This window comes from Acomys minous (genome assembly GCF_964271855.1).
Source record: "Acomys minous genome assembly, chromosome: 16".
Taxonomy (NCBI): domain Eukaryota; kingdom Metazoa; phylum Chordata; class Mammalia; order Rodentia; family Muridae; genus Acomys; species Acomys minous.
In genome coordinates this window covers 69939193-69958409 of record NC_140498.1, presented here as the reverse complement: position 1 = coordinate 69958409, position 19217 = coordinate 69939193, and the positions used below count along the sequence as shown (strand labels likewise).

The following is a 19217-nucleotide window of genomic DNA, read 5'->3' as shown; positions in this document are numbered from 1 at the left end:
GCCAGGCTCCGGGTTCCATCTCTATTACAGGCCTTGGTGTCTTGCGCTGTTTCTCTTACAGAGTTGAACTCAGTATTCTCACAGTTAAATAGACCCAAATTAGCTCTGTCCTACTTGTCCCTTCCCAGCCTGTGGCTCTGTGGTTATATTTTTGTACCTGGAAGTAGTTCATATTTGGTAAATTTGGACTAGACATAAGCAAAAGAAAGTTCCTACTTCTGTAGCTTCCAAAACTTGGGTGCTTTTCTGTGTTGCCCCAGTGCAGCCCAGATGCCCAGGTGGGTGTAGCACCAGAAGTCAGTGCTGCTGAGAGTGAGGGCTCTGGTGTGATGGTATGAGACAGGGGTGCTCAGGAGGGCAACTTGGAGCCTGGCATCTGAGTGGTAGCATCATTGGACATGATGGAGGTGGGTCCCAGCGTTTTGACCTTCCTCCCTGATACAGAGGTCACCACAAGTGGCTGAGCGGGTATGTGCCTGAATGTTCTCCTGGGCCACATTGAGAACGGCCACAGATCCGTCTGTGTTCCAAGCATGATGCTGGGCCTTCCTCACCATGAGTGTCACAGGAAGGCCAGAACCCACGCTGAGAATTCAGGCCTTATTGCTCATGTGTAGTTTCTCCTGTTTCTATAGTCCTAGTCTTATGTTCAAGGCTTTGTCTGCTGTGGGGTTGTCAGCACTTTAACATTGATGTCACAGAGTAAGAATCTAGTAACACTGCTTTTCCTCATTATAAATGTGAGTGTGAGGGCCACAGTGCCTCCCTCTCGCCTTGCATTACAGAGCTCTCACTGGGCCAGAGCTCATCCCAGATAGCCCAGCCTTTGCATAGCTGAGTCTTGTAGGGCAGTGCTGGGGTCTTACAGGCATCCCCCTCACCTCACTACCCTGGAGTTTTGTTGTACTATGCCAGTCAGCACCAGGTGGTGCTGGTGTGTGCTTCTTAGCTCAGCCCTCCAACAGCTTCTGCTTCTACTTAATGAGTCACAACTCAGTAACAGAAAGACCAACTGCCAGCTGTCTGCAGGTGAAGTGTGGGGCCCAGCACTTCGGCCTGTACACGGAGCTGTGCAGCTGTGCCTGGGTATCTGTGCTTAGCCATAGCCCAGGCTGAGCAGCTTTAAGAGTTTGTATGCTGGGGCTGATGAGATGGCTCAGAGATTAGAGCACTGTCTGTTCTTCCAGAGGTCCTGAGTCCAATTCCCAGCAACCACATGGTGGCTCACAGCCATCTAGAATGAGATCTGAGATCTGGCGCCCTCTTCTGGCCTGCAGGCAGTACATGCAGGCAGAGCACTGTATACATAATAAATAAATAAATCCTTAAAAAAAAGTTTGTATGCTAATTGAGATTGTTTTGGTGCCTGTGCTGTGTCAGTATAAAGATATCCTCCCCACTGCCTTTGATAAAGGCCTTGCTGTCCTCTGCAACAGATAGAGTTCCTTCCCTTCTCTTACTTTTTGGTCCTAGGGATTGAGCCCAAGGCTTTGCACACGCCAGAAACATGCTCTGCCACCTGGCTCCAGCCTTGGCATCATCCTACCCTTGCCAACGCAGCTGGTTTTTTGCTCACATCTTGCCAGTGTGATGAATGTTTGATTATTTAGAAGACCAACATGCATGCCTCTGGCTGAACCTCTGCAATTCCTCCAGCCTGTGAAGGGCATGTGAACAGGTGGCTGTGGGAGCTTCTTGACTTTGGGACTAACTGCCCGGGTTTATGATTTTGCAGCACAGTATTCCAATTAGAAAAGTCCTTCCATTATTCTTTTGAAAAACAGAAGATTAATCACAGTAATAAGGTTTATTACTACTTTATGTGTATAAGTGCTTTGCTTGCACCGTGTGTGTGCAGTGCCCTGCAGAGGTCAGAAGAGGTCAAATTCCCAGGCACTAGAATTACGGGTGGCCATGAGCTGCCCTGTGGGTGCTGGGAACGGATCTGGATCTTCTAAAAAGACTCCCTGCTGCTGAGGTGTTTCTCCAGCCCTCTTCTTAAATGGTAAAGCTCTAGTATTTTCCATATGCCACCCAGATGTCACTGACTCATGCTGGCCTTCTGCTCAAGCTCTGAACATGCTAAGCATGAAGTACTTCCTGGGCCATGGGTCTCCAGTGCCCACAGACACCCAAGAGATGGACAGCAACCACTGTTCCCGCCTTACTCCATAGTCAGAAGAAACCATTTTGAAGATGTGGCTTATGGCGTGTCCCTCCACATGCTAGACTCATGGAAAAGTCCAGCTACAGTGGGAGCCAGCGCCCTTCAAGTGTGTGCCTCCATGGCTCAGCGTCCTCACGGGGAGAGTGCTCTGCCACTGTGCTTCCTCTACAGCTCCAGCTGGCTCACTGGTGGATGCTCTTCTCAGGCGTCTCCTCCCCAAGTGTCCAGCTTAAAAATGCTTTGCAACTTGATTTCTCTTGAAAGTAGCAGTTTGGCAATCTGGTTCATTGGGTGAACAAGTCTATGGGAAGAAATGACGTGTGTTCATGGTTTTCCACTAGGCGGTGCCTCCTTTTACCTGGATAGGACTCTGTGGCTGGCCAAGTACACCTCCTCATCCTTTGCATCATTCATAGTTCAACTTTTTCAAGTGGTTTTAATGAAGCTCAGTTTCGGATCAGAAACTTATAAATCAAAAGGCTATGAATCCAGAGTTTATGAACCACAAAGCTATGAGACAAAGAGCCATGGGTCAGAAGGTACTTAAATATTCCCTTCTCCTTTCTCCACTGGATCATGCTTTCAAAATGGAGAAAGCTCTGCTTCTTCTGAGGCTCTTCTGCATCTTCTGCCATCTCCATGCTGCTCTCGTGGCTGCGTTCTGTGGGTCTTCCGCCTGTGGGAGGTTGTCACGTGTTGTGAGCTGTGTGCAGTTCGGCTTCCTGAAAACTGGTCAAGATTTAGGCTTTAGAAGTTTATTATAGGTACTCAGGAAGATCGGAGGACAACTTTGTGAAGTTGTTTTTCTTCTTCACACTCAAATAGCTTGAAGTTTTTAAAAAGTAGGGATGGGGCTGGAGGGCTGGCCCAGCAGTTGGGAGCACTTGTTACTCCTGTGGAGAATCTGAGTGCAGCTCCTGTGCCCACGTGGAGGCTTATACCCTCTTGTAATTCCAATGTCAGGGCATCTGACACCCTCTTCTGGCCTCTGACTGTACCTGCATGACTGTGCACACACACAAGGACACATAACTAAAAAGTAAACAAACTTTTAACTTTTTACTTTTGCTTATTAGCTTTAAGCAAAACCAGTTCATTTGCATGCTGTTTAGAATCACACTTCAGAAAACTTTTAGGTAAGCCAGTCTTCCCCTGTGGTTGCTGATGCACGTTAGCAGCCTGGAGCTTTCTGATCTTCCTGTTGCCTGTGCTCACCTGTGTTGGTGGGAGCCATCAGCATTTCTTATCTTCCTGGGGCATGGTCTCTGGTCACACTGGCTTTATACAGCATCTGGCCCTCAAGCTGGCTGTGAGCTTCCTAAGCCCCTTCTGCGTGTGTTGCAGCCCATCTCGGTCACTGTGGGAGGATGACTGCCGGAGAGCTTTCCAGAGTGGACGGGGAGTCCCTGTGTGAGTACGGCTTCCTCTTTCAAGGTGGTGCTGATCTTGGAGGGCCCCACACCCATTGGAATACTGGGTCTCCAGCCAAACAGAATGAACAGCCCGCCCTAGCTTATGGCTTCACCGGCCAGCATGGCTGGTCTGGCTGCTAATAGCCCTCAGTACTGGAAGTGAGTCATCCCCAGACTGCCTGCTGTGATTTAGGGTGATTGTTTCCTAGGTTCTCGAACATTCTGTGCAGTATTCTGATTGAGGTTTGCGTATTAACCTGTCACTCCACTCCTTGTCACCACACCACAGGCGATGACTGTAAGGGGAAGAAGCACCTTGAGACACACACAGCCACCCACTCGCAACTGCCCCAGCCACACAGGGTGGCAGGGGCCATGGGGCGCCTCTGCACCTACACAGGTTATGCCTTGTACCTTGTTCTGTTTGTTTGTTCTTGTCGAAAGTGCTGCTACGTTTGTTTGGTTTATTTGCGCTGCCAGTGTCACAAAGCACTATAGAAAGTGGCTGGAGAAGAGGAGCAGTGGTTTGAATACAGGGAGCCAGCTGTGTATGTTGCAGATGCCTGGGACCACAGCACTCTGGGGGGCCTAGGCTATACAGCGAGACCTTGTCTTAACAGCAGCAGTGGGGGGAAAATGCACAGAATCTCTTAGAACCTCTGTGAATGTATTCATCTGGGCTCGTTGACATTTTGCTGACAAGTGCTCCCACAGCCACTTACCAGCCCCAGGAAGTGCTCATAGAGGGTATGTGCTTCCCAGGCCATGCCTATAACTTTAACCTTCCAGGTACTTTTTAGGGACACCTGTAGGTCTTTTTTTTTTTTTTTTTAAAGCTGAGCTTCAGAAATAGTTGTCTCAGTTGGAGGCAGAGGCAAGAGAATCACCACAAGTTTGTGGCCAGCCTGCTACACATAGCGAGTTCCAGGCCAGCCAGAGGTAGATAGTGAAATCCTCTCTTAAAAGATCCTTTCCACAGCCATTGGCTCATAGATAGAATAAGTACAAAACAATACTCCATTTAAAAAACCTGTGTGTTTAAAAACAAAAACAAAAAAAACCTGTTTATGCTGGGCGAGGTGACTCATGCCTGTATTTCCAGCACTTGGGGAGGCAGAGGAAGATGGATCTCTGAGAGTTTGAGGCCAGCCTGGTCTACAAAGTGAGTCCAGGATAGCCAAGGCTACACAAAGAAACCCTCCAAAAAAAAAAAAAATCTATTGAGGCTATAGTGATGGCTCCATAGTTAAGACCAACAACTGCTGCTCTTTCAGAGAACCCAGGTTCAATTCCCAGCACCTACAACTGCCTATAACTCCAGCTCTGGGGAATCCCATGCTTTCTTTTGGCCCTCACAGGTACCAGGCACACATGTGCATAGACACACATACAGACAAAAGTTACACATGATAAAAATTAAAAGTATTTTTAATCCTATTGAGCCAAACTCCCTTGTTATTTGCTGTGTTAAAATAGCTTAATAGTTATGGGGCTTAACTTACAGATAACAAGTTAATGTAAGCATAAGAGCCAGCAGTAACTTTTGAAAAAAGTTGAGTTTTAAAAACCATGTGGCCGGGTGTGGTGGCACCCGCCTTTAATCCCAGCACTTGGGAGGCAGAGGCAGGTGGATCGTTGTGAGTTCGAGGCCAGCCTGGTCTACAAAGCGAGTCTAGGACAGCCAAGGGTACACAGAGAAACCCTGTCTCAAAAAACAAACAAAACAAACAAAAAAGCTGTGGTTGGTTCCATGTACCTGTAGTTGCTCATCAGGATTGCCTGAGGCTAGCCTGGCAACATAAAAAGACCCTTTTCTTAAAAAATAAACAAACAAACAAAAAAAACAAAAAAAAGACCCCGGGACCAGCAAAAGGGAGGGGTAGGTTTCCTGCTTGTTTGTTTTGTTTTGCTTTTTGAGACAGGGTTTCTCTTGTAGCCTTGACTGTCCTGGACTTGCTTTGTAGACCAGGCTGGCTTTGAACTCACAGAAATCTGGCGCCTCTGCCTCCCTGAGAGCTGGACTAAAGGCGTGTGCCACCACACTGGGCTGCTTTCTGCTCTGTGTAATGAATGGTTGTAATACTTACCCAGTGGTGCTATAGAACTTCAGTTTTTTATTTTTTGGGGTTTTTTTGTTTTTGTTTTTGGTGTTTTCTAGAAAGTTTCTCTGTGTGGCCCTGACTGTCCTGCAACTCACTCAGTACACAAGGTTGGCCTCCTTAGAGTTCTGCTTGCCTTTGCCTCCCAAGTGTTAGAATTAAAGATTTGTGCCACCACAGCCCCCAGCAACTTCAGCATCTTTTTTTTCTTTTCTAAGACAGGGTTTCTCTGTATAACCTTGCTTAGTAGGACTTGCTTAGTAGACCAGGCTGGCCTTGAACTCTCAGTGATCCACCCTCTGCCTCCCGGAGTGCTGGGATTAAAGGTGTGCGCCACCGTCCCTGGCTGCAACTTCAGTATCTTAAAAGACTACCTCCCCACCGTGAATTCTTCAGGGACTACCTGTCTACGTTCATAAACACCGTCTAGACCCCCTTCGAGGGTGTGGTGAAGAGGTACCTGCCTCTCTGCTAAGAAATTGTGGGTGAGCTGAGCATGGTGGCACACGCCTTTAATCCTAGCACTTGGGAACTTGGTGGGAGGGTAGAGGCAAGTGGAGTCTCTTAGGAGTGAGGCTAGCCTGGTTTACATAGTGAGTTCCAGAACAGCCAAGGCTACATAATGAGACCCAGTCTCAATACCCGCCCCCCAAAACAAACAAAAAACTACACTGAGTCAAGAATGATGACTTGGGGGCTGGAGAAATGGCTCAGCAGTTAAGGGCACTAGCTGATCTTCTAGAGGTCCTGAGTTCAATTCCCAGCAACCACATGGTGGCTCGCAACCATTTATAATGTAATCTGATGCCCTCTTCTGACCTGCAGGTGTGCATGCAGGCAGAGCACTGTATACATAATAATAAATAACTTTAAAAAAAAATGATGATGACTCATTGACTCGTGCAGTTAGGAGGCTGGAAGACTGTCATCTTTGCCTGTATTGGGAGTCCAAAGCCTGCCTGGGATACGGGCAACCTTGTTTCAGAACTAAGAACTTACAGGAGGAGTCTAAGTGAGGACAGCAAAGTTTGCCCAAGAAGATTTGAGTATCCTTCTCCTGGCTTAGGACAAGAAGGAGTTTGAGCAGAGTATACTGGCAGTCTTGCTCGCTCTACTGTCAGTATTGGCTGGCCCCTGCAATCTGTCTGACAGTGCCCTCTGCCGTGTCTTTTCTGCCACAGGTGATCTTTTGGTTCGAGCACTACGCAGGACCAGAGCTGCTGGGTGGTCTGTGGCCGAGACCATGTGGTCGGTGCTCTGGCTGGCTGTCACTGCTCCAGGTGGTTATGTGGCTTCTGTGTTAGTGCTCTCAGGAAGTTTGGGGCAGCGATAAGCAATGTACAGGACCAGGTTGGAGCTTCATGCTAGGTCCCCAATGTGACCTGCTTGTTCTCTGCTTTAGGCTTATGGCATCCTGTTTATTGTGTTGGGTGTGTGGACCTTAGGCCTCCTGGCACATGGCCTGAGCTGCATGACAGTGGTGCTTCCCCATGTTTTATCCTGTGTATAGCTGGTCGTGTTCATTGCTCCCCTTTCCTGGCCACCAGTGTTACAGGGCCTTTGTCCCTCCAGCAGACCTGTCTGTAGCTTCCCAGAAACGTCCACCTAGGAGCAGCTTCCAAAGCATGTTTCTTCAGAATACTTACTCTCTTCTCTTATAGGGAAGGCAGCTTCTGGAACCTTCTGGTGGCTAGGGAGCGGCTGGTACCAATTTGTTGCTTTGATTTCTTGGCTGAATGTGTTTCTTCTTACCAGGTAAGAAACTGTCTATGTGAAGATCTCATGTCAGTGTTGGGGGCTCCTATGCCAAGATTGGGACTCCATGGCGGCTTTGAAGCCTGTGTTTGCATGGGGTGGTGAGCAGCCATTCTGTACCAGTTGTAGGTAGCTCTAAAATGGCTCTGTTACACGTGCAGTGTCTGCATTAATACATTTTTATATGTTTTATAACAGACCTTCATATTTTTGTTTTTCAATTTAATGGGAGTGGGAAAGGTAGCAGCCATTGTTAAGCATGGATATCTGTAAACTTGTCCGGATAGGGAGCCCACTCAGATTCTGTGCTTATACCCTACTGCAGTTCTGTGGGCACCAGCTCACCACCGTGGGTGCTACCCCCAGGACAGGGAGGGCCTCAGGCCGCTGGGTCTCATGGTACCAGATAGCACCTCTCAGGTTGCCAGCATGTGGTATATGAAGGACCTGCAGTGGGAGTGTACAAGCCTTATAGATAAAACCTTAGCAGGGGGGTTAGTGTGTGTGCGGGTAGGTAGAATTGTATGCCACCTCTGTCTTTGCAGAGTTGACAGTTTCTTTTCTGTTGTTAGGTGCCTTCGAAATATTTGCAAGCTTTTTGTCTTGCTCCTCCCACTCCTACTTTTACTAGGTAAGATGTGACATAGTGACCTTCAGAGACTAGCATATGCCCACAGTGGGAACAAAGTATCTGAATACACTGGGGCAGCTGTACATGTGCACACTGCTCTCTTTCTTCCTCAGGTGCTGGTCTCTCCCTGTGGGACCAGGGCAACTTCCTCTCACTCCTACCAGTGCTGAATTGGACAGCCGTGCAGCCAGCACAGACTGTGGATGATCCCGAGGGTGTCCATAGTTCTGGCCCTCTCCTGCCAAGCCCACCTCTGAAGGTAACCAACAAGAGAGCTCTTGGTGGTACCGTGATTATGTGCTCTTTACAGCTTTTCACACTACGTGTGAACAGGCAGTCTTGGACCCTGCCTTAGGGGAAAATACTTTTGAGACAACCTTTCACTTTCTAGGCAAACCTAGAACTCACAGAGATCTGTCTCTGCCTCCCAAGTATTGGGATTAAAGGCACGTACCATGCATGGCCCTAAAAATATAAAATAATAAACAAATAGCAATAAGCACCGTAAGTTTTATAGCTTTTCAGTTACAGAATTATGTATTCCATTACTCAGTTATGAATATGAATGAATAGCATTCCTTACTTTGTACAACATAAAAGTAGAAAGAACTATAGCCTATGCTGGAGTGTCCCTTTGGTTTTGACGTTAGCCTTGGTTTTATCTCAGGTTGATTACAAGGCTTCCCAGTGGCCTCAGGAGAGTGACGTGGGACAAAAGGTAGCCTCTTTGAGTGCGCAGTGCCACAGTCACGATGAGAGACTTGCGGAGCTGACAGTCCTGCTTCAGAAACTCCAGATGCGGGTAGACCAAGTGGATGATGGCAGGGAAGGGCTGTCAGTGTGGGTCAAGGACATGATTGGACAGCACCTGCAGGAGATGGGCATCACAGAACCACCTGATGCCCAGGTAAGTACCAGAAACTCCTCTTGTACCCTGTTGTGCACAGTGCTCTCAGTGCACTTTTTGCCGTGGTGATAAAGCACCTGGCACAAGGAGGCAGCGAGGAAGGGACCAGGACAAGATCTGCCCTTTGGGCACATCCCTGCTGCCCCACTACTTCCAACAAAGCCCTTCAAACATTGCTACCACTGCCCAGTAGTGTCAGCGGGTACCAAGTCTATCTGTGGCCTGCTCTCTGGTTAGATTGGAGCCCTCCTAATCCAGGCACCTCCTCAGTGACCGGGTCCACCAGGCTGAGGACCAAGCCTTTTACCACGAACCTTTTGAGGTGACATTTAGTATAATACAAATTTTTTTTCTTTTCATGTGCTGCTGGGGTGGGATTAATCCAGGGCCTTGTACATGCTAGGCAAGTACTTACTTGCTCATGGAAAGGAGTCTGTTTTACTTGATGCTTTTGTCGAGTACGGCCTCACTGAGCCCAGAAAGTCTGGACTAGAACTCAAAATCCTCCTGCCTCAAGCCTCCTGAGGGCTGGGGTGACAGCTCAGCACTACCATGCTGGCTGTAGTCACCTTCTGAATAAGAGGCCTAATCATACAATGGGACCTTATTGTGAGTGGTGCTTTTGGATGTTGCCAGTGAGTGGCCATACCATGCATTTCATCTGGGTAAGAGATGATAGAGGGAAAGGAGTGTGCCTACCCTGGGTCTCTGTCCTTCGGGGCTTTATTTTAGAGCTGTGAAGATGACAGTACCCAGAGGGGCTGTGAGCAGATATGAATTGATTTACTTCTTACATAGAGGTTATTGACAAGCTCTTATTATGATTCCTCTCGGGTTTGAGACCTCCAGCCAGAGAGAGATAGGGTGGTGTGACTGCAGCAAGGACCACTGGCCTGCCCTACTGGCTTGTGGGTGATGCTGAACTCTCTCAGCCCTGTGTTCTGTATTCACTCTCAGACTGACTTCATGACTTTCCACCATGACCATGAAATGCGTCTCTCCAACTTGGAAGACATTCTTAGAAAACTGACAGAAAAATCTGAGGTATTTATTCTTTTAGTATTTTTGCTTGGTGGGCGCACATGTGGGAGTGCATGCACAGAGACAAAGCGAGGACATTAAGGATCCTGCCCTGCTACTCTGCCATTTTCCTTTCTCTGCCCCTCATAGCACTGGGGATACTGGCGTATGTACAGCTACACTAAGCTTTTTACATGAATGCTGGGGTTTTGAACTCGAGTCCTTATGCTTGCACAGCAAATACTTTGACCCACTTGAACCCTCTCCCCAGGCCTGAGGTATTGTCCTTGCCTTTATAATTGGAGTCCTCCAAGGAAACAAGCTGTATGAATGCCTCCGGGTGGGGGTGGGGTGAGCTTGTGCCTGGCTGTGGGGATGGAACCAGGGCCTCACGCTTGCTAGTCAAGAGCACATGCCTGCCATAGTGGCATTGAACTCCGTTCATCAAACTTGTCACATGTACCTTCACCCACTGAGCCTTTTTCTACCAGCTCTCAAGCCATTATTTCAGTAGAGACCAACTGGCAGCCAGTATTCTCCAAAACCAGGGGTGCGCTCTGTTTCCAGGTCTTGCTGTTGATCTGTACAACGGGAAGATCTGTGACTTGTAGTTTTGTTTTCTGGGCATTTCAACTCTGTTGCTTAACTGCTTAACTTGTGAGCCTGACAGAATAGAGTTGCCTCAAAGCCTAGTCACATCCTGCTCAAGAATCCCTTTGAGCCCCTGGTATCACTCAGCCTCCACCAACAAGGATAGAAGACCATGCTTTGAATAAAATGAGTGTGGGTGGGAGAGTCTCGCTGCTGTGTGCTGGTAAACTAGGTGTTGCTGTGAGTCTGCAGTGCAGACAATGTGACCCTTGGTGGCAGGGCTTAGCATGCTTAGGGCACAGCATCGAGCCAGGCGTGGCAGATGCTTGTGTGCTCACCGAACTGAACTAAAGCATGATTGTGAGTGAGGGTAAGCAGAATAGCCCTTGGTCTCTTGGGACCAGCTTCTACTTCCTGATTATTGGTGTCAGGGAAGCTCAGCTGAGCCACAAGAGGGACCTCAACTTGTCAGGGGACCCAGAATACACTTGACCTGAACACTTTGTCCCTGAGTTAGGAGGAGGCCCAGCCATACTCACCTTGCCTAGGCATTCAGAAGCTGAGGCTCACCCTCTAGTATGTGAAGTTTTAAGTTACTCAGACATGCTTTCTGAATTAGGGCGTAACTGTTTACAAAGTCTCCCCCACTTCCCAGGCTATCCAGAAGGAGCTGGAAGAAACCAAGCTGAGAGCAGGCAGGTAGGTGACCTCAGAAGCTCTGCGTTTGTTCCCGTGGAGCATTAAAGAACTATTTACAGGGTGCAAAGGTTCAAATTGTCACTTGAAGTTACCAGTCTTTGGGTATCTTTCTTGGTATCCTCTCAGGACTATGCAGGGGACAGAGGCCCTATGGAACTTGGGACTGTCTTTCTTCAGGCAGTGCATAGATGAGTCCCTGCTTAGCCTTGGGGAGTCACCTGTGTCCTTGGGGGACTACGTCTGCCAGGACCCTCTCTGCTCCTGCTTCATTGGCTGCATTGGTGTCTCAGAGGACCTGCATGAAGGCCCAGCCCAGCCTTGATGCCCAGCAGCCATGCATCTTCTTGTGGCTGCTATGCTTTCTGCACCTGAAGCTGGTGGTCCTTGTGACACTGCAAGGCCCTGGTCCCTCAGCAGTTGTGTTTATTCCCACTTCCTGCAGGCCTTTTCCTTGTGCCCAGACCTTTTTTTGTGTGTGTGTGTGTCCTGTGGGTTTGTGTGTGCTAGCCTTTGTAGTTCCTGAGGTGGGTGTGGCTGGGCCGCAGCTTTTGCTGGCTGAAGGGCCCTCTGCTGTGGGGTGGGGGTGGGGCATATTGTTCTTCCCAGACCTGGTTCCGGTGGACAGTGATTTGGCATGTGAATGTGTAGCTATGGAACATGGATCTGGAGAGCAGATAAGCTTACCTGTTTGAGCTGGGCTGGCTAGCGTCCCTTGCAAAGCTGTGCTCATGGGTATCTGACAGCCCCTCCCCAAAGTCAGTCATACCCTGCTCTCATCTTGCATTCCACTCTCTGTCCCCATGCGCATGGAGCTGCGGATTCAGCCTCAGGGCTGTGCATAGACATCAGCTCATTTCTGGTCTTTGTTTTTTTGTAATTTTGAGGACATAGACATGATGCTTTGTTTAGGGCTGAGGCTTCCTCTGAGTGCACCTGGGCCCTGACCCCTGTCTCCCTCCCTGGTTGATGGCTTCCAGCAGGGATGAAGAGCAGCCCCTGCTTGACCGTGTGCAGCGCCTAGAACTTGAACTGAACCTGCTGAAGTCACAGCTGTCCGATTGGCAGCATCTGAGGGCCAGCTGTGAGCAGGTAAGTGCTGCTGTTAGGAGACTGATACCTGAGAGAGAGAAAAGTTCACTGTGGCTACCTTCAAACCTTTTTTTATGTGCAGACAGATGCAGGGACACGAACAGAGACCAGAAGAAGCCTCCAGATGTCAGTTCCCCTCTTTTAGAGCCCAGACCCTCGGAGGCAGGGTCTCTTCTCAATGCTGGGGCTAGTGTCTTGGCCTGGCTGGGGCTAGAGCCTTGGCCCTAGAAGTCTCTTTTGTCTGCTCCCTCAGAGCTGGAGTTACAGGATTTGTAGGAAGGTGGCTTGTCATGTGGCCATAGGTTCTGTGTCCCAGTCCTCATCAAGATCTCTTCACCACTGAGCCATCTCTACAGCCCAACCTTAAAAAAAAAAATTACACTTAAATATTTATTTATTATGTATGTGATTGTGCGAGCACATCTATGTCACAAGCTTGGAAGAATGCCTGGTGGTGGGCGGTTGCACACCTTTAATCCCAGCACTCTGGAGGCAGAGGCAGGTAGATCTTTGAGTTTGAGGCCAACCTGGTCTACAGAGTGAGTTCCAGGAGAGCCAGGGCTACACAGAGAAAGCCTGCCTGGATGGGTGGGATGTGTGAGAATGTGGAGGTCAGTTGGTTCTCTCCTTCCACCATGTGGATGCCAAGGATCAACCTCAGGTGGTCGAGGCTAGTCTCAGGCACTTTTACTTTCAGGGTCATTGTCCACTTAAAAAATATATATATATTTAAGAGTTTGTGGCAAGGAGGAAGAAGGTAGTACACACCTTTAGTCCCAGGCACTGGGGAGGTAGAGACAGGCAGATCTCTATGAGTTCGAAGCCACCCTGGTCTCTAAAGTGAGTCTAGGACAGGATAGCCAGGGCTACACGTAGAGAAACCATGTCTAGAAACTCCCTTCCCCCAAAACACGTTTGTGTATTTTTGTGGTCCTGGGGATGAACCCAGAATCTAACATAGCCCAGGCAAATGCTCTGTGACCAAGTGCACTCCATTCATTCTTGAAGGATGTAAATATTTTCAGGGCACACATTGATGACTCCTGAGTGTCCCGATCCCAACAGCATAGCACACACACGCCTGAGCTCACTCCATGACCCTTTCTGATCACACAGTACACACACTGGGGGAGGGAGGTGCAGTGTGGTTGTCCACAGTACAGTAGGCCCCCACTATGTTTTGACACTTGTCCATCCATGTCACAGTTTTTCACGATGTTCCATGGCCTACCATCCTCGGGTCTATTGACACAGATACCTTGTTGGCAGAAGTCCTCATAAGCCACATTCAGACCATCGGTTAGAAAGTTGATTTATGACATATCTGGTAAATTATCTGTTTAAAGAGCTCCTAGAACAGTTAGGAGGAGAGCTAGGTAGGGATGACAAAGTGCATGGGCAGGAATCTGTCTCCTGTTTTCTGGTTAAAATGCACAGCCCTTTAGTACCTGTCCTAGGTGCTGGCTAGTGGGCTGGTAGGCTAGTGTCCAGTTACAGCTGCACTCTGGGGCGCTGCTTTGTAGAAATGAGTAGAGATGGGCGGGGACCAGGTAGTGCTGGGAGACTGAGAGAGGAAGAATGCACGATGGCGCCATTTGTCAGGACAGAGAACAGGGTTGAAGGTTTAGAGCCCTGACGGCTTTGTGGTAAGTGCATGCATTTCCTGTGTTTTGCCCCTTGGTTGTTTGCCCCTTGGTTTGTAAGTGGCACACTGGGACCCAGTTAATCTCCCATGGGGCCACCATCTCAAGCTGCTCATAGGGACAGTGAGGACAGGGTCCTGCTCATGCCTCAGCTGTGGGGCTGTGGCACGGGAGCTGCCGAAGAGCGTCCGTGGGGGTCAGAAAACCCACTTCCCCTTTCTATAGTTCTCTGGCAGATGGCCTTCATGCAGCACTCTAGTTCATGCCTCGTCTGTTCAGAAAGTCCCAGTGGTGGAAGGGGACAGTCGTGTCACAGCAATGCCCTGTGTCTTACAGAGGTGTAGCTCTGGAGGCTGTATGGAGAGTTCACTGTGCAGTGCTGCACACTCGCTCACTCTTTCCTCTGCTCACCAGGTTGACACCCGCGTCCAGGAGTCGGTGCGGCTCATGTTCTCTGAGGATCAGCATAGCGCCCGTGATTGGCTATTGCAGAAGCTCTCTTCTCGGTTTGTGAGCAAGGATGAACTGCAGGTGCTTTTGCATGACCTTGAGCTAAAAGTGCTGCAGAATATCACACAGCACATCACAGTGACAGGCCAGGCCCCGACGTCTGAGGCCGTCATGTCTGCTATGAATGATGCAGGGATTTCAGGAATCACAGAAGCGGTGAGTAAACAGACAAGTACAGTCTCCACCATAGACTGATGATGTGTGTCAGTGTTCTGAGAACCCAGTGTACCTAGCCTTGCCACAGATGAGGTACTGCGGCTGCCATCACGTTAAAGCACTGCTTGGCTTTGCACTCACTGACCCCTTCGTCCCAGAGGTTCCCAGATACCTGTGTGTGGTTACACAGCTTCCAGCTGGGTGCAGCTTTTCTTAGTTGTCATGCCCTCGCCCTACCCTGGCTCTGGTACCTACTGTGAGCTGTCATGCCCTAGTGATGAGACTCTGGCCCTATCCCACCCGTTACTGGTGAAGTGTAGCATGCTTATCCCTAAGCATAGGCATACAAGGCCCCAGCCTTTGCTTGCACCATTAACCCTCATTCTTTGTTCTGGCCGCCAGCAAGCGCACACCATTGTGAACAATGCTCTGAAGCTGTACTCCCAAGACAAGACTGGGAGGGTGGACTTTGCTCTGGAGTCTGGAGGTGAGTAACCAACAGAAGAGGTGAGCATGTAAGACCAGGCCAAGAATTTGGGTGTGGTTACGAGATGCTACCATGCCCCCTTCCCCTCAGGGTTTCCTGTGTAGCCTTGGCTGGCTTCCAACTCAGAGATCCTCCTGCCTCTGCCTCCCAAGTTCTAGGCTACCACTACCTGGCTACTGCATTTAGTATGACAGGAGAGTATTATTCTAGATGAGGTCCAAGCATTACTCCTGGGAAGTTGCCCACTGGGGTGTGTGTAAGCTGGGCCTGCACACTCACAGGTGAGTACTTGGACCTCATCTAGAATAAACACCCAGGCCTAGCCCCAAGAGTGGTCTGTCTGTCGTGGTAGGGAAGGCCCCGCTGCAGGGCCCCCACGTGAGCCATGGGTTTGGGATTGCACACCTGGATAAGGCCTGGGAACCCTTTCTGGAAACATGAGGATGCAGACACCACTGGGAGGCCTGGGGCATCTCAAGAGGCTCTGCTGCACAAGCCATGAAGAAATACCTTGATGTAGACTGACACCATCTCTCCCCACTCCTCTCTCTCTTTTGTTTCTGAGACAGGGTTTCTCTGTGTAGCCTTGGCTGTCCTGGACTTCCTTTGTGGACCAGACTGGCCTCGAACTCACAGTGATCCGCCTGCCTCTGTTTCCCAAGTGCTGGGTTTACAGGTTTGCACCACCATGCCCAGCTTGACACTATCTCTTAATGAACAATTTTTAAACCCCCCAGAAGGGAGGCTCAGGTAGAGTCAGCCTGTGATACGTGTAGTTATGAGCCTGGCCACCATCACTATTGGCCATCTCTTGGTGTAAGCCTACTATTAGTGTGGGGATAGCCAAGTTCTTAGAGCTGGGTGGAGTTAGCAGGCTCACTCACATTTCTCAAGGAGCCCATGGTCTAAATGACTTTTTTTGGACTGGTTTTAGGTATATATTGTAAAATGAAGTGACATAAGAAATTATATTTAGATGAGAGTCATTGAATGACATTTTAACTGTACTGTTGGGTTGGCAGCTGTCACTTGATCTGGGGCCATATTGGAGCCTGTGGACATGTGTCACCAGCTTAAATCCCTTGAGGGCCCAAGAGGTTACACTAACAGCTGTTCTTAGGCTAGGGAGAGGGTGTTTAAGAAATTGGCCAGTGTCCAGGAGCTCAGGACTTTATCTGCAGCATCAGAGCCATGTTGTCTGCCTGCTTTAGAACCCACTGCCCTTCCTCTGCATGTCAGAGTCAGCACTGAAGCTTGACTGAGGTTGATGGATCGCATGTGCTCTGAGGGCTGGGACCTACTGTGTGTCTGTGAGAATTCTTTTTCTTTTTCTTTTTCTGAGGCAGAGTTTCTCTTTGTAACAGCCCTGGCTGTCCTGGACTCACTTTGTAGACCAGGCTGGCCTCGAACTCAGAGATCACCTGCCTCTGCCTCCCAGGTGCTGGGATGACAGGCGTGCGCCACCAGCTTCTCCATTCTTTTCTCTCTCTCCCTTTCATGTTTTATATTTATTTTATATGTATAGTGTTTTGCCTGCACATGTGTATGTGTGTACTGCGTGCATGCCTGGTGAATGTGAAGAGCAGAAGAGAGCATCCAGTCCTCTAAACCTGGAATTACGGATAGTTATGAGCCACCCTGTGAGTGCTGGCAGCAGAACCCTGGTCCTCTAAAAGAGCAGCATGTACTCTTTAACTACTGAACATTTCTTCAGCCCTGACTTCCCAGTTCTTAGTTCTTAGCATTAATGTCCCGTTTGCCTGCACCCCTGAAAGGGCAGAATGTCTGTCCCTTCACCTGCCCCTCCTTCTCTCCGTGCATTTTGGCTAGTGGGTATTTGTCACAAAATTCCCTCCGGTTGACGAGTTGGGGAGCCTCTGAAAGTTACCTGCCTCCTAACACCAGTGCTTGTGGTACTCTTGACCCTTATTTAGCAAAATCCGAACAAAGTGTTGAGCGCCATCATCCCTTATTGTCACACACTCAGACACTGTTGAAAGGGATAAGATGAACTGATGTGAAAGACAACCCACTGAGTAAAAAGTTGAGTGCTCTATGCAGTGCATGGCCACTAGGAGCTTTTGCGCTCAGAGTACAGGGAAAGGGCTGCTGGGTATTTGTGTTATATGTGCCGGCATCCGAGGCATGGGCTGGTGTGTGTGTGTGTGTGTGTGTGTGTGTGTGTGTGTGTGTGTGTGTGTGTGTGTGAGAGAGAGAGAGAGAGAGAGAGAGAGAGAGAGAGAGAGAGAGAGAGAGAACTTATGGCTATGAGTAGTTTTCTCTGCATTATGTCTTTGTACAATGTGTGCCTGATGTCCGTAGCATTCAGAAGAGAGCAATTGCAACCCTTAGAATTGGAGTTACAGATAGTTGTGAGCTACCATATAGTGCTGGGAACTGTACCCAAGTCCTCTGGAAGAGCAGCTAAGTGGTTTGTTTTCTTTATTTTCACTTTTATGTATTGGTGGTTTGCCTGCATGTATGTCAGTGTGAGGGTGTCAGGGCAGGGCCTGGAGTTACATACAGCTGTGAGCTGCCATGTGGTGTCTGGGAATTGAACGCGGGTCCTCTGGAAGAACAGCCAGTGCTCTTGACCACTGAGCTACCTCTCAGCCCCCAGCTAAGTGTTGTTGGTTTTTTGTTTGTTTGTTTGTTTGTTTGTTTGTTTTTCGAGACAGGGTTTCTCTGTGTAGCCTTGGCTGTCCTAGACTCACTTTGTAGACCAGGCTGGCCTTGAACTCACGAGATCCACCTGCCTTTGCCTCTTGAGTGCTGGGATTACAGGTGTGGGGCATCATGCCTGGTTTTATAAGTACAGCAGGTGCTGTTAAAAGCACTGTGGGTTTAATGGGGGAGGTGCGTTCTGGGGCCTGGAGAGATGGCTCAGTGGTTAAAAGTGTTGACTGTTCTTCCAGAGGACCTGGGTTCAATTCCCAGAACCCACATGGCAGCTCACAGCTGTATGTAACTCCAGGCCCTGACACCCTCACACTGACATACATGCATACGTGCTTAAGCACCTCTTGCCTCTAGATCTCACTTTGTAGCATATTGCCATCAGGTGTGATACAAGTGTCCCTGTGTTCCAGGTGGCAGCATCCTGAGCACTCGGTGCTCTGAGACCTATGAGACCAAGACGGCGTTGCTTAGCCTGTTTGGGATCCCACTGTGGTATTTCTCACAGTCACCTCGTGTGGTGATCCAGGTAAGCTGCTGTCCACAGGGGCCTGCACCTTAGGCCACTCTGGATTTCTCAGCCCCTCATGAAGGTAAAACAGGCATACAGAATTGGTAGGACCCCATTCCTCAGTGTGCAGCCTCCTGGAGGGCATCAGGTCACACTCCCAACTTCACCTTGCCACTGGACATGCCCTGCTGGATTGTGCCATGTGGCATGCAGCCTCTCTGATTTGGGACTCAGGCGCTGTGAGGCTTTCTGGTCTTGCTGGGTGACTATACCAAGAGGGGAGCGGGAAGGGAGCACCGCACCATAGGGGGGCCAAAAGGTCCATGCTGGTTGCTTTGTGCCTGTGCTGTCATGAGCCCCAGCTTACTGTGAGCAGCTACCATGTCCCCAGGTGAAGGACATCTGCCTTATTTGACTTATGTTTCCCTGTAGCTTGCCTCACAGGTGAAGGGGAAAATCTGACTGCTCAGGTGCACTAATGAACTTCAGTGTGCTATCTGTGTTCACATTTTAAAGCAATTTCCAGTACTTGTCTGTGAAGCCCCCAGTGAGTCTGTCTTTGACCTGTGTACACAGGCCCAGCCTTTGCAAATTCAAGAAATGGAATGCTACCAGCCGACTTGAGACTAGAGTCCCCAGTGCAGGAGCCTACCCTGCTTTCAGAGAGGCTTCTAGCAGCTTCCTCTGTAAGCACAGATGATCTTGAACTCCTGATCCCAGGAATCTCCCATCTGTATTGGTGTATATGGTCATCTGTGGTTCAGAAGTTAAATGGAAAATGCCAGAAGTTCAGGAAGGTGTGTCATAGTATATGGCAATGAAAGAATATTGTAAGAAGGTTCAGAATGAACTAAGACATCTGTC

General features: G+C 49.2%; 1 protein-coding gene across 7 annotated transcripts in view; it reads left to right on the top strand.

Moving 5' to 3' along the window:
• Positions 1-19217, top strand: part of SUN1 (Sad1 and UNC84 domain containing 1) — a 49762-nt gene that overhangs the window by 26220 nt on the left and 4325 nt on the right. Inside the window, exons 7-20 of one of the 7 annotated variants that reach the window (XM_084764247.1) lie at positions 2509-2706; positions 3512-3577; positions 3869-3979; positions 6860-6958; positions 7340-7433; positions 8006-8064; positions 8178-8323; positions 8732-8971; positions 9929-10015; positions 11238-11281; positions 12259-12370; positions 14428-14679; positions 15082-15166; positions 18256-18371. In XM_084764247.1, the coding sequence (XP_084620373.1) occupies positions 2509-2706; positions 3512-3577; positions 3869-3979; positions 6860-6958; positions 7340-7433; positions 8006-8064; positions 8178-8323; positions 8732-8971; positions 9929-10015; positions 11238-11281; positions 12259-12370; positions 14428-14679; positions 15082-15166; positions 18256-18371 (1709 nt within the window). The remainder of the gene's footprint in view (positions 1-2508; positions 2707-3511; positions 3578-3868; positions 3980-6859; positions 6959-7339; positions 7434-8005; positions 8065-8177; positions 8324-8731; positions 8972-9928; positions 10016-11237; positions 11282-12258; positions 12371-14427; positions 14680-15081; positions 15167-18255; positions 18372-19217) is intronic. The other 6 variants (XM_084764242.1, XM_084764245.1, XM_084764244.1 and 3 more) reach the window with 6 other exon arrangements.